General features: G+C 36.7%; 1 protein-coding gene across 1 annotated transcript in view; it reads right to left on the reverse strand.

Annotated features, from left to right (window-relative positions):
* Positions 1-1,153: 1,153 nt before the first annotated feature.
* Positions 1,154-15,912, reverse strand: part of BPNT2 (3'(2'), 5'-bisphosphate nucleotidase 2) — a 36,800-nt gene continuing 22,041 nt past the window's right edge. Inside the window, exons 4-5 of the mRNA XM_046641697.1 lie at positions 8,773-8,934; positions 1,154-7,143 (exon numbers count right to left, since the gene is read on the reverse strand). Of these exons, the coding sequence (XP_046497653.1) occupies positions 6,872-7,143; positions 8,773-8,934 (434 nt within the window). The 3' untranslated portion in view covers positions 1,154-6,871. The remainder of the gene's footprint in view (positions 7,144-8,772; positions 8,935-15,912) is intronic.

Genomic DNA, 15,912 nt, shown 5'->3' on the forward strand with positions numbered 1-15,912 from the left:
TAAAAAATAAGAGGGAGAACTAAACAAAGTACCCCATCACTCATTGCCCTTTCCTGAGCCAAGCACTTAAAAAATCTAATTATCAAGGTACATTTATGGACTATCTAACATGAACCCAATACTACAAAGGTCTCAATGTAAAACTACGTATCTCTGTTCTAAAAAGTGTCATCTGCTTCTTTCAGTTTTCAAACAGGTATTTTCTGCCTCCTGTGTGTGGCTGTAGCCCAGAGAGACCAGGTAGGTGCGGAAGCAGCAGTAGAGTATCCCAGGACAGCAACCACCTAGAAATCCACAGCCGGGATAGGGCTCGCCAGCTTTGAGGGCAAACCCAGACGTCTCCCCAACCCTGCCATTTTTATACTCAGTGTCGTTGTCAAGTAGAAAACACTAATCTGAAGCCCGACAAATTCTTTCTCAAGAAATCCTCAGGAAACTTCACAAGCAAAATTTCAGAAAAATCATGCTTTTCAGAAAAAGCATTTGAAAGAATCTTGATTTATGTTTTAAATCAGTAAAGAGAGACAAATAGACTGCCAGTGATAGAATGAACGGTCTTGATCTTCTGAAGCTTATTTATCTTCAGAAGAAACCAAATTAAAAACCAAAACATCTTAAAGGGGCTGGATGACATCTTTTTATTATCTACAAGACTTGAGGAAAACAAAAGCCTTGGATATTTTTCTCATCACACTTTTTCTATTAACTACCTACCTACAATTTTGCTCTTTTCTTCTTTCGCTCTTTTCTATCTTCCATCTTCATTACTTTAAAAAAATCTACCGAAGGATTCAAGTTCCTTTTGTTATAGTCAAGTTTGTCATGTACACCTATCCTCAAACAGATGACTTTTGCGTCCCATAAAATTAAGAATTCAAAAGCAGATGCCTTCAGAGACAGAAAGCAGGATAGTTACTAGGGGCTGAGGGGAGGGGTGAGTGTGGAGTGACTGTTTAATGGGTACAGTTTCTGCTGGGGATGATGAGCAGCTTCCTCAAATGGATAGTGGTGACAGACAGCTGCACAACATTGCGAATGTGTTTAATACTACTGAATTGTACACTTAAAAATGGTTAAAATGGTAAATTTATGTTATGCATATTTTACCATAGTTAAAAAAAAAGGGACGAAAAAGCAGACACAGTACATCATCTCTTTCAGACATGACCAATTTATTCAGAAAATTCAAATTTCAGTTTGGCAGAGAGTTTGGGATAATCATTTAATTTGAGGCAATGACATTTTCTAGAGCTAATTGGCCATGGGGTAGCATCCGAAGTAAAGAAAGCAAAACTCTTAAAAGTAATTTAGTGTTTTTGAGGTGATAATCATAAATATTTGCAGAGGAAACAAAACAAACAACCAGCTGACACAACTGAGGCATGAGAAATCCTAATGCTAGTAGTAACCTTTTACTCAATTTAGTTCAAGAGACATCACGCACCTTATTTGTTCAAGACATTGGGCTAGCTGCTGGGGTGGAGGTGGAAACACAAAAATCACCAAGACATGATCCCTGTCCCTAAGAAGTTTACACTAGCACATACAAAACTGAGCGCTATGGCGGGGTACAAACTGCTCTACAGACATGGCGGGAGGAGACTACTTCCCACAGGGGGTTGAAGTCGGGACTCTTAAATTTGGTGGTGTGGGTGAGGCAGGGTATATAGCACGCCAAGAAAAGAAAACTCTGGTGTCTCAGCAACAGGAAACGGTCTAGCTCCTCTACAGCTTTAAATGTGTCAAAGGGGAAGGGATAGTCAAAGGTATTTATTTTTATTCTAATCCCCTCCATGATTAGCCCATTATAAGAAAGAGATTGACAGGAAGTGAGGATGATAAAAAACAAAGTTTCAACAGGCAGGGACATAGGCAGGGAACACCATTTCATAGTTTTAGTGTAAAGTCAATCCCTTGTGTAGTGTATACACATTTAGAAGCTTAAGTAACACCATCAAATGGGGGAAAAAAACGCACTGGGCAGCATCACAGTTCCTGATGGCAGAACATGATCTCTCCTGTTAGACTATGAAGCTAGCTTTGGCTACTGCCAGTGGTGGACATAAGGGCACACAGAAACTGAAGTCCATAAATGTTCCCTCCTTAATTCAACATAAATGATGAAGATGGCTTAGAAGAGAAAGTTTGGGGAGAGAGATGAAGTCTTTGCAGGCTAATTGATCTAACGATGGCTTGGCATGCTGTATTTCCTATTTAAAAAGATACAGGATGAGCAAGTCTTTCCTGAATAATTTACTGTGTATAACATACACCTCAAAAAGAATCTTAAAGGAACATACTACCAATCAAACATCACAGTTTCTGCTTTTGCAATTTCCACAAATTACCTTAATCATAATACTTTAGGGACCCCCGACAAACACAATATATAACAAGTTATTTTAATGTTTTTCATCATCCTTGGCTTCTGAAAGTTTGAGTTATTTTATCTCAGAGGAAAACTACTTATAAATTTCATTTTCCCACAAAATTAATACACTGCCCAACTTTAAAAATAATTTAAACAAAGGAAAAGCTTTGCTGTAAGCCTTTACCAATGGTGAACTGGAATGGAAGCACCTGCCAGGCTTTGAGGAAATAAAAATAAACCACTTACATAACCAGCACCTCATAAACCAAAACCTCCTTCTCAAGTACGAAGTCCAATGCTTCTTGCCCTCTTATTAACTGCTAATCAGAAGGCTCCCCCGTCTAGGAACTGCTCTGGTTTGTTACGTCATACAACATACAGTATTTTTTAACAGTAATAAATTGTTGATATGGTACCATGAATAAACAGCAATTCTAAAACCCAAGTGACTCAGAGGACCAGGAGAACATATAAGAGCACACTGAAATGATTTAAAAAGAAACTTTTTTAAAAAATGTAATCTATCCTGGTCTTATATTATTAATTCAAATTAAAAACCAAAGGATGAAGTATCACTTCAGACCTATATACATCAAGATGCCAGTTCTTATAAAAATGTATTTTAGTTGTAAATGCTAGATTATGCAAAAATAATTTTATATCAATTTTATTTAACTTTAATGAATTTTCCCCAACTCTAATATTAAAAACATCACAAGAACTTAAATCTTAAAATGGCAAAAAGTTACTATTTTCCCCATCTATTAAAAAAAGATTTTCTTTTCCCTTATTAACATACAATGCCCTATTGTTAAGGCACAACTTTTTTTAGGACAAAAATGAAATGACAGATTAGGTCTATTTTACACAACAGTTACAAGACAGACTCTTTGTAGGCATATACTGAAAATAATTAAACACATCTTAAATTCAACCAAGATCTAAAATGAAAAATCATTATTTCTATCCAGGACCAATCAACACATAGCCAAGATAAGTAGTTGCAGCTAGATAAGCCAAACAATTTGTTTTTAACCTGCAAAAGATTGTCTCCATGAGGTCATTTTCCAGGTTTTACCAAGCAGAGGCAAGCTGGATATTTCTCTCAGGAACTGGGGGGAGCGCCCCAGCTTTCTCTACTTAGGCTTGCCCTATTAGAGAGTCGTCACCCTCAAAGCCAGAGGGGAAATCCAATTTTTGACTTAAGCATCTGAGACAAGGGTGGAGTTCCTGATTATGGGGGTGACGGCAGATGCGGCTTTGTACTCTCCCTCTGCTATCCTTCCTGGGGCTGTCTTTCTTCTTTTCCACCCTCTTCTTGGCCTCTGCTCTTCCCCTACTTCATCTGATCCAATTTGCACAAGGTTCAAAGGAAACAGGAAGAATCTGCACAATTGTTACTTAAAACACATAAACCAAAACTCTTCATTACACAGCCATAAATAATTCATTTAAATATTGTTAAAATCAAGGAAAAAACACTAAAATTGGGGGAAACAATTGAACACAAAAGACAAATATGTCCCATCTTATAGGCCCTTATAACCTCAACTGAAATAGGGTTGCAACCATGAAAACTAATAGAAAAAAGCAAGTTTTCTCAAGCAGGTTTATATACCCAACTCTCTTGTATTTTCTGCATTTTCACTCTTTGAAGGACGGGTCAGAAGAAATGCTATGTAAAGACAGAGGCATTGGCTTAGACTTGACAGTGTAAAGCTTTGTGGTTTTGAAGGTGACTTTCCTCTACTTTTTCAGGAGAGTCTGTAAAAAGTAATAGCCAACGAGGACTCTGCCAGGATTGCTCTCTCCCACTGGGAACTTTCCTAGAGTCTCAGTTCTACCAATCCTGAGAGGAAGAGGTCTACGAGAGAATCAGCGTAAGTGCTGGGGAAGAGTAGATTGGTTAAGAAAGAGAAGCAGAAATCAAAGGAGCCCATGAACAGGCTAAGGAGATAGGGAACAAGGTAGAGAGGAAGTAGGGCAGAGGGACGGGACAGTTGATGGATATTAAAGTTACTGATGTCACTGCTTTTACTAAATGTGACATGTAAAACTTAATTTTATGGGCAAATTATGCTGTAAGTAAGGGCAAAGGAAAGGGAAACGAAAGACCAGGAGTTGGGGAAGTGAGGGTCACTAAAAGTAAACTCTAGCTGTTTTGCTACATTTTAGAAATAATTTTATTCATTGTAATTCTGGGAGATATTACATGCCTCACTTACTCATGAAGGTGTTTTACTGGTATGTTCTGGCACAATAATGTCTTACATAAATAAATATAAATACTGTTCTTTGTACTTATATTTGTTCTGTAATGTATATTGACTTTTAGAAACAAAAACAATTTTTTAAATGAACTTCCTATAAAAGCACTTAAAAATCATTAGTAACTAGAGTATACCCAACAAATTATAAAAATAATGCATTTAACTGTCAGCCAAGGTCTTAATTTTTGCATAAAACACAAGCCTTTCACAAGTCATTATCTACATGCAGATTAATGAAATTAAAAATAAAACCAGTCATGCTTGCTAATATGAACTAGTTCCATTTCCATTAAATCAGAAAGTTTCCATGTCATATTGAGGAAAAACCCTCCAATTAAATTCTATTTCCTAATATGCCAGTCCTATTTCCCTATGTTTGACACATTGAGACTAAAACCAATGCTTATACCACAGGACTCTGGAAACAGCATATGCCTTTGCCATCTCTCCTGAGAAAAAACATTTCCTCATCTCATTGCAAAGTAAAAAGATGAAGTTTCCAATACGCTGTTCAGAATTCCTAAGTCCTGTTTAAATATCAAGTGTTCCAACTACCAAAACTTTGAATGAATTTTCACTGAACAGAAGCCTACCTACTGAGGTCCACTACCCTATGAGATTTGTGCGCGGTTGCTAGAGATTAGGTGGCTATGTGGATCACACTAGATTCAGTTCCCTCATGAGGAATTAAAGGGTTTTGTGCAGTGTAATATGCAAACTTAAAGTTGTATGCACATTCCACCAGGTGAGGATGTCCACTCTTTGGTCAATTTTACTTCCAAGACAGGAAAATAAACGGAAAGTTATTTTAGGGTTAAAAATTTAAAAGAAAGAAATTATGAGAAATCTCTCTCCTTATCAGTGTATTATGGAATACAAGGACATCAAAGTCACATGAAATAATGGTATTGTTTACGTGAAGTTTCCAGATACCACAGTGAGAGAAATCAGATATCCCAATGAAAGATAGTTCATCAAGAAAGGTTCTACTTACAACGACACATGCCACGACCTTTCTTCCAACCAGATTCTGCATTCTGAATAGAAAAAAACTCATCAGAAAGTAACTTTAACCTTCATTATTTTAATCTTATGGGCAACTATAAGGTATCTCAAGAGTTATTAGCTTGAGTTTGGTTAGGTTAGATCCCTTTATTAATGGTAAAAGCAACCACGGCAAAAGCAGCCATAACTCACTCTTGATACTGAGAATCTCTACATATAAACCTGGCAAATTTTTTAAAAACTACTAAAACAAGGCTTTTGAAAATAACGAAAGCTAGTTCAATTCATGTAATGTCAAATAACTTTCAATTAATAATAGAATCAATTATATTCTTACAGTGCTTTACAGTATAGTTTGTCCCTAATGAGAAAATGCACCAAAATCCTAGTGCTAACCCTGAAACCTTAGTCCAAACCTTACAATTTAAAGACTAAATGTTGGTCAAGAGGGAAAGGATGGAACCATGCACTGTCTACAGGGCAAACAAAAATCAACAAGATGGCAGAAATGATGAACCCACAGGTACAAACACTTTTCTTTATAAAAACAAAACACACACAGAAATTACAATTACAACGCAACCATCATGTCTATATTCTCTACTAGCTGGTGAACCTGTTATTAAAATTTCAAAGGAAAAAAATTTAAGTTTTTTCTATTTTAATCTAGAAGAAATAATCAGTAACAGACAACTAAAGCATTTGTTGCATATTAATGAGTATGTGGCTTCTTGTGCTTTCCATCTTAATTAGGGGTAAAAACCCCCAATTACTTTATTTTCAATGAGATATAACTGTAAAGGAATAGTATAAACATCTACACAAAATCAATCCTTTCTCTTCAGCCCACTTCTATATGAAAAGTACTAACAAATATTGAAGACTCATGATGTTATGTGAAAATGGTGACTCACAACAATGTAGACTTAAGCTACAGGTTTTTAATTCACAAATATATATATATATATATATATATGCGCCTTGTGTATGACAACCGTACGAAAATAGTCTCAAAAATAAAGACAATACTTGAGACACGAAGCAACCCATTTTCCCTGATCTCGCATCCTATCACAGGGAAAATAAATCTCTGATGCTTCATAAATACTTTAAAAAGTTTGGGATGGCCTTAACCATGCATAGTCTTCACCGATCCTTTGAAGCCTCCAACATTTCAGGCTGACTGCTCAGCTCTGGAAAAGCTGGGACTTGTAATTAGCCTTGCTTATTTATGTCCTGTCTTCTCGAGATCTGGGAGTTTTCTGACCAGAGCCTGATGGTTCATACTGATGCTAGCGAGCAGACCTCCTTCAATGCCGTCGGAACCAGTATAACTGATTTCTTCACCACTCAGGGTAGTCATATGCCCCCCAAGGGCTTTTAAGATGGCATTGCCAGCACATATATCCCACTTTTTGATGTATGTCACATGGATATATAGATCAGCTTTTTCTTGACTTTTATCAGGCACATCCAAGAGCGCTAAAACTTTATAACCTAAAACATAAACACAGAACTTAGGTCACTGTTAGAAAGATTTAAAGACAGCAACAACACAGACATTAAACCCAAATGAGCAAAAAATATACTGCAAAGTAACTTATTAAGCTATTCTCAAGTATAACCAAATACATGTCTATAATTTTTTAAATTTAAATCTACTTTCTGGTTGTTTTCTGTGGAATGACACTTTCTGTATACATATTTCCTATGGAATATTATACTGAAGCTAAACTTGCACAGGTTTCACTTGACTATCTAGGAAGGCCAGATTTGAAAGATGAGAGCACAAAATAACACTACTATCTTAAGTCCTTTGTTAATGAGACATAATTTTAAAAATTAAAATAAATGCAGAAGAAACTGGGTCTAGAATCTGGTTTATCCCTTCCTACTAGGCATTCTGCATACTAACTTTCCTAACCAACTTAATAGAGAGCCTATAAGAAAATGATAAAGCCACATTAAGGAAGACAAATATACGTAATCAGCAAATTAAAACTATCAGGCTTAAAAGTTAATAAGCATTACCTTTCCCTTTATTAGGGTGCTGAAAGGGTTTTTCAAGCACAAATCTCTGACCATAATTTGCTATGTATTTGAAATAAAATACTTGTAATATTAAATAGCACTCAAAACAAAGGTGGGCAAAGCCCACGAGCCAAATCCAGGACACAGCCTCTTTTTGTACAGTCTTCAAGCTATAAATGGTTTTCTATATTTTTAAAAGATGGTTAAAAAGAAATCAGAGAGTATCTAATGGAGACCATTATGTGGCTCACAAAGCCTAAGATATTTACTATCTGGACTTTCAGAAAAAGTCGGCAACCTCTGATCTATAACACTGGTAACACCATACACAGTACAGAATATACATTAAGATGGGTAGGCACAGACTGTTTGGCTCATCCCAGACATGCAAGTTGAGGAGTCTTAGGTGTGTTAAAAGTGGCTCAGTGGGGCTGGCCCCATGGCGGAGTGGTTGGGTTCATGCACTCCACTTCAGTGGCCCAGGGTTTCGCTGGTTCGGATCCTGGGTATGGACATGGCACCGCTCGTCAAGCCATGCTGAGGCGGCATCCCACATGCCACAACTAGAAGGACCCACAACTAAAAATACACAACTATGTACCAGGGGGCCTTGGAGAGAAAAAGGAAAAATAAAATCTTAAAAAAAAAAGTGGCTCAGCAATGAGCTGTTCTAACAAAACCTATGGTGACTCCCGGCATCCTTCTACCATACGAGGCATTGTAATGTGCTTGATCTTTTCTTCTCTCTCTGATAGTTCCACAGTTAAACTAATAGGATAATTATTTTAAAGTCAGATCACAGACAAAACAACCATTGATAACATCCCTGACAGGCAGATGCCTTGGTAGTACTTAAGGAAGAGAAATCACTGTTGTGAGATCGTCTGCTTCTATGCGAGATTGTTTCTAACAAGAAGGCATGTACAACTGAAATCCCACCCTAGAGATAAGCATGCAGAAGACATGCCTGTCTCAAAAGCACACTGTCCATTCTCACTTTCTTCCCAGGCATGGGGACAACCAAATCTGTCTCCTGAGATAAGCCCTGACATGCTGGGAACACTTCACAGGCGTGACAGGGGAGTAGAAACATACCAGCACCACCAGCTGGGATAATTGTAGTCTGGTTTCCAAAAGTCTGAAGAGCAACCTGTTTGACCATTCCTGAATGGGAGCGAGACACAACGATCCTTGGGGTCTTCTCATTGTAGGAAGTGCGGGCTTTCACATTTGACCCACCATCTACCATTGCCCATGCTGAAAAGTAAACATAATATCCATTAATAACACACTTAAGAGTAGAACTGAAAATATCAAGAGTAACTGAAAAAATGTCCTCTTCCATAGAATTATTTGTACGTTTTTTTCTAAAACAGAAAGCTTTCTTTCCTAAGTACAAGAGTAATATGTTCATATTTTTTTTACATTAAAATAGGCACATATTAAGACAAAGCAAGGCCATTTAATCCTGCCTAGCCAGAGAAAATGACTATTAAATACTTGGCTTAAGCTCTCCCAGGTTCCAGGGTTCCCTGTTCGGTGGCGGCTGAGTCTTCACTGGGATCCAACTGCAAGTAAACTTCTCCTTGACGGTAATTTCACTTCCTTCCCTCCCTTCCACAAATGTGATCCTAAGAGCACCCCCTAGTAAACATCCTGCATGCTAATCTCCATCTTAAAGTCTAATTCCTGGGGAACCCAACCTGCAACAACCTATGACATAAACACAACTAATTACCCTGGATAATTCAAATTTTAAAATCAATTTTTCTCCTATACTACCTCTACTTCTGATATATTCTTGGTTTCAATTATTTGCATATTGGCTCAATCTCCTAAGGAGTTTTATAAACATAAAACAGTTAAAGAGGCGAGTGAGTTAGGTTTATATACCTGCTTACCAGAGAGTATAAAATGCTCTAGATTTCAAATTAGAACAAAAATTTTTAAGAAGGTGAGAAGACCCCAGAGATGGCCTGAAATGTTTTTCTTGGTTTGCAAGTTTTCTTTACTCACAACTAAACCATACACGAAAACAAATTTACTCATAATTATCCCAATGAGATAGTTGTTCTGGCAGTCACTCACTATGGGATAAAATACAGTCCACCACGGCTAGCAATGAAAGCTGCTGCATTACCACTCAGTCCTGGCTGCAGAAAAATATCAAAAACATTAACAGACTCTGAGTTTCTGAGTTCAAGGATGATGACAGTCTCTTGCACTCTTTTCAGACTTATTTCTAAAAACCACACACAGCAACAAAGAGAGAAAATACAAACACCCTTAATCAATACCTAATGAATAAGTAGGAGACACAGGCTAGCACAAATTTATGAGAAGGAAAGGGAGTCAATAGCGAAGATCAGCAGAATAAGTACTGCAGCCAACCCCAACGTGAGGAAGGCAGCAGGAGCTTCACAGAAGTACCAAGAGATCAGAGGACTCTTGGTGGTGGGAGAAGCCAGATAACATCAGGCAGGATTTCTTCCCAGAAGGAAAAGATTCCATCTAAAACAAGAACTACTGAAAGTAGGTCTGAAACTTGGCAACAGAGCAGTGAGAAGAGGCTCGGAAAATACATGGAATAAAAACTGTAGTCTTGAGAACACAATGGACGATGTATGACATCTTTGAGGACGTCTCTCCAAAAGAGAAACAATTTGGAAGACAGTAAACAGAACCGAAGAGAAAGAAGGGGTTTGAAGATATGGGTGCTACTGAAACAAGACAGGATCAAACAAGAAAGAAGAAATGTGAAAACAAAAAAAGATGCCTGATAATAAAGATAATGTCTTCCTCACGCTAACAGAAAAGAAAGCACCTGAACTGAGAATCATCCAAAGTCCTTTTCTGCCACCACCCTCGCACCAATTCTACAGTAGCTGGCCCAAATATGAACAAGAAATATAAAACTGCAATGTCCATTGAAAAACATGAAGAAAACACAGGGAATGAAGATTAAAACATTTCAAGCTACTTAAAAAATTTCTACAGACGAAAACTATAACACAACATTCCAAAATGATTAAAAACATATAAGCAACAAAAAATGAAAAGAACACTATGAAATACAAAAATCCAAGAACTCAGAAAAGGTGGATAAACAATAGGAAGATATGAAATGGGAACTCACATAACACAAGAAAGAAACTGAAAAAAAAAAGGACAAAAATCACTGAAGACTTAGCATTAAATCACATGATATACAAAGGACAAAAGTATGTCCAAAAAGTATAGCAAGCAACGAGAAAAGCAGAAAATAAGTGAAATAAGTAAACGGATAAAGCACCAGAGAGAAAGCAGATAGAGAAGCCAGTGAAAGAAAAGTCAACATACATATATTAGGAGTCTCTGAAAAAGAAAAGCAAAATAATGAAATACAACTAATCTTTAAAATTATGACTCAAGAAAATGTCCCTGAAATAAAAGAGGACCTAAATGTCCACACTGAGAGATATACTATGACATATTATGTAGACATCTGCCCAGAATGCCAACTCTGAACCTGAGATATAGTTCTACTATTAGACTTTAAAGTTCTTTGGCACTCCAAGCAAAAAGACCAAACCACTTACAAAGGAAAGAAAATCAGGTTATCAGCCTTATTATTATTGCCAATAAGATTCAATGTGTGCCTACACAGGTATCACAGCAGTTAAACGGTTTTTACCAGTTAACCAAGAAAAAAGGTGTATAGTGGGTTGAATGGTCCCTTACTGAAATTCATGTCTACCCAGAATCTTCAGAATGTGACCCCATTTGGAAATAGGGTCTTTGCAGCTGTAATTAAAGCTGAGGTCATTCTGGATTAGACTGTACCCTAAATTCAATGACTGGTGTCCCTATAAGGAGACACAGAACCACACAGACAGAGTGAGTGGAGACAGAGGCATGGATTGCAGTGATGTGTCTACAAACCAAAGAACAGCAAGGAATGCCTGGAGCCACCAGAAGCTGGAAGAGGCAAGGAAGGATTGTTCCAATGAGCCTCCAAAGGGAGCACAACACTGCTGACATGTTGATATCAGACTTTCGGCCTTTAGAACTACCAGAAAACAAGTTTCTGCTGTTCTAAGCCACCGAGGTTGTGGTAATTTGTCATAGCAGCCCTAGGAAATGAATATAATGTGAACCAAAGATTTTATAACTAGCCAAGTTCTTTCAAGAATCAAGGTTATAGAAAACGCTTTTAACATGTAAGAACTCAGGTAATATCACATCCATGAGCAAGCTCTTCTGAAGTAATCTGTTAGGGGATAAGTTTTATCCAACCAAGGGATGATCGAGGAAATCTCAGCAAAAGCACCAGTGGTTAGCACTGAATAAATTTAACTGTGGATTTAAGAGGAAATCAAAAATAGGAATAAAGGTGGAAGAATAAAGGTAAATAAATGTTATCTCATAGTTGATTGGTGACAAAGGATTCCACTTAAATCTGAAGAGCTGAACAGTAGGGTAGAAAGATAAACATCCAAAAAGACCTGACTCACTAAAATGGGGCAGTGGTCAAGAAGGAGGCTAAAATAAGCTAATTTAATTGTTACTCACAGGAGAGAACCAACAGATGATACTTAAAGAAAAGGACCATATAATGATATCTACAGAATCTTACTAAAGGTGTTAGTAAAAGTGAGCAAGAAAAGGAACAAATTTAACTTAAAAAATAATAACTGCAGTTTGAATCACATTGAATATGTAAAAATCTATGAGATCATAAGGATATTCAAAGGTGAATATTATCCAACCCCCCCCCCCCACCCCCCAAAATAACAGCTACTCGCACAGGAGGTAGTTTTTACTCTAATGCCTTACTTGAAAATTGGTAAAGGAAGAGCTAAACATTTTCCTGTCTTTCTAGTAGGAACTACATTTCAGGATAAATAACTAACTCCAGTTGATGAAGAAACTTCTCTACAGAATTCCAACTAACATACATAGAAAAAAACAAGAGAATTAGAAAATCCCATTTTACATGTTTAATAGATCTTAAAACTATTAAGTAAAAGATTTAACAGAATCTCAATCTCAAATGGTGTCACAATATCTCTCCAGATTACCTGCTGGTAACAAGAGAATCAAAATAATTTTTGTAACAGAGATCTGGTCATGACCACCTTAACCATCTTAAGCACCATTAATAGTGAGATGAGATACTATAAGTCACGTAATATGATGCAGTAACAAGTACATTAAGAAGGTCTACAATGTACTCTTGACAAAAATGCTTAACTTAATCCAATCAAGGCTTCACATCTAATTCACCCTTTATAAGAAAAAGAAGATGTAAAAATACACAAATCAAACAATACCCTGAGGCAATACTAGAAGAATCCAAAAGGCAGGACATTCTATCACAACTGACCTGGTCAATGTCATGGGGAAAAAGGAGCCTGGAGATTATTTTAGATTAAGAGAATTTAACATAGCGACCCAACAACCAAAAGAAATGGTTGCCACTTGACTGGATCTTGGTTTGAAGTAACTAGTTGTAAAATCCACTTTAGGAACAACTGGGGGAAACATACTTACATTCACAATGGATCAATTAGGGAATAATTGTTAATTTTATTATTATATTAATAGTACCGTTCTTGTGTAGAAATATGTCCTTTTTAGAGATGCATACTGAAATATATAGGGGTAAAATGTAATGATCTTCGAAATTTTCTTTAAAGTAAATAAGCAAAAAAAGAAGCAAATATATAAAAATGTTAACTGTCAAATCTAGATGAAGGAATATATAGATATTCATTATAATTTTATGTTTGTTTCAAATTATTCATAATATAAGTAAAAAAAAGTAATGAGAAAAAGGAAAAATCACAAGTAATCCTCCAAATTCTTTTTAGAAATGATCAAAAAACATGGTTTTACTAAGAAGTGAATTTACAATGCTCTATCTCTAGAGGTCAGTATTGCATAAGACAATAAAGACAGCATATCTCAGTAGATAGTACAAGAATAATTTTAGATAACAACTAAGTTAATATTTTTTATAGAATATTTTATGTTACATAAACTCAATACATTCAGCAAGACACTTATATGGACAAAATTATTTCAAGCACCTTAAAAAAATACAGTAGGTGCTTAAATAAATGTAAATGATTGATGAGGAGGAGGAGGTAACAGAGATAAGGGAAAACAGCAGTTAACAGAATGTTTTTACTCTGTCTGCAAGATATGCCAAAAATAGTCCAGCAGGAAATAAAAAGTGGTTGGTACTTTGCTACACAGACTTCAAACATTGTAACATTTCTAATAGCTCCAAATTTCCACTGAGTGGATACACTACACTTACTCATACATTTATACGTTACTTCATTAAAATACTATTCAAGTATCTCTTGCTTCTTAGAATTTCAAACTCAGTGAATTAATTCTAAGTCTGACAAGAATTTTGAGCAGCTTTGCTCTAACTGCTGCCAACAACAATATCTAGCTCCCATGACAGCCAAGTATAGCTAAATTCTGGTAAACATACAAACTTGACAGTTGGCACTCTTCAACAGCAATATACGGTCTGGGTCTGAAAATAACAATCTAAAAAGAGGACACAAGGCAAACAAACCATTGACCCAGGAATGGAAGGTCAAACCATGCCTAATTAAGGACTCATTGACTCTGTTGGAATGTTTGCTGACTAGCAAGCACCTTATATTCTAACAACCTGGGCAGTCACGTCAGCTGCATCACATAAGAACAGGGTATTTTATTACTAACTTAAAAAGACATTTGTGGAACATAACTTGCTCCTAAATTAGAGACTTTTGGCTTTTTTATTTTCAGGGAGGTAAGCTCATGAGGGAGAAATACATATTCTTGTGGAATAAAGAATTTAGAAAACGGGCATTTTATTATCCCTACTGTCCCCCTCTAAAACGAACAGACATGGAAACTAGGGCCCAAAGAATGTGAATCTATTTGCCTATCTGGTATCAATTTCTTCTGGATTTCCTTTATTATGGTTCAAATTCTCTTCAGAGTTGCAGGCTCTGTTGGCAGCTAAGGGTGCCATGTAACATCTGGCCAATGAGATGAAGCAGAGGGCTTCTAGTCATTCTTTCTTGATACAAAGAATATCCAGGATAGATCTCTTGTCCTTCTTCTTTCCCCTTTCTTCCTGCCTAGAACAGAGCCATGGCTAACTCGAAGCACCCAATTTTGTAAGCAGGCAAACAAAAAGTCACCTTCTACGACAAAAAGCAAAGAGAGGAGTCAGGTCCATAACAGTATCATAAAATGACTGAACCACCCCTACTTTTTGGCTGTCCTATTAGGTGAGAAAAATAAAGCCCCTACTTGTTTAACCACTGCAATCAGTTTTACTTTATATACAGCTAAATGCAATCCTAACTGATATGGAAGAGGCAATAAGGGACATTGCCAAAAGAATAAGGGGGGGGCCTCAAAGACTTAAGCCCTGTACTTTTATATATCCGTTTTCTCTTTTTTATTAAAAAAAGTCATTTTAACTCCTGCTTTATATTCTTTCCAGAGTTATTTGGAGGCTGAGTGAATTTATGTCAATACACTTCAGAAACTATGAAAATACTAAACAAATGCAAGATACTAGCAAGGAATGATTAGTTCGTGCAGTAACATTGTGAACTGTATGTTTTTATAAGAGCTGCTAAGCCCCTTTCCTCATCTACAAAAAGATAGTAACAACATTTTTCCTTGTCACACAGAGTTATCTATCAAAAGGTTCAAATGAGATAACACTAAAGTAAACATTATATATTATTATGAAAGTGGTGCGATAAACTGATTTGCATAAAATTCCTGGGGTTGATTCCTTCTCTAATTTAGCTGGATGACCTTGAGGAATGAATCAAACTTCTGAGTCTCACTTTCTCACCTGTAAGAGGGAGTATTAATGGTAATTTTGTCCCTCCCTCACGAGCTATACTAAGTGTAGCGGTACTGCTAGATTATATTCCAATATCCACTTTCCCTATTTTCCCTGAGTGACAGAATTCCTGAATTTTAGCTTGGATGGCCACTGAAAATAAAGACTACATTTCTTAGCCTCCCATGTGGCTGAGTTCTAGCTATGTTTTGATCAATGGATGTGAGCTGAAGTGATGCGTGCGACTTACGGGTCAAAGCTTTAGTGGGAAACATCTTCCATGTCTCCCTTTTTACCCTCTCCACTGGTAGAATGTGGATGAACCAGTGAGCCATCATCACTCACACAGAGGAGGATAACAAACTTTAGCATAGCAAAGT

Source organism: Equus quagga, chromosome 16, assembly GCF_021613505.1.
Source record: "Equus quagga isolate Etosha38 chromosome 16, UCLA_HA_Equagga_1.0, whole genome shotgun sequence".
Lineage (NCBI taxonomy): Eukaryota > Metazoa > Chordata > Mammalia > Perissodactyla > Equidae > Equus > Equus quagga.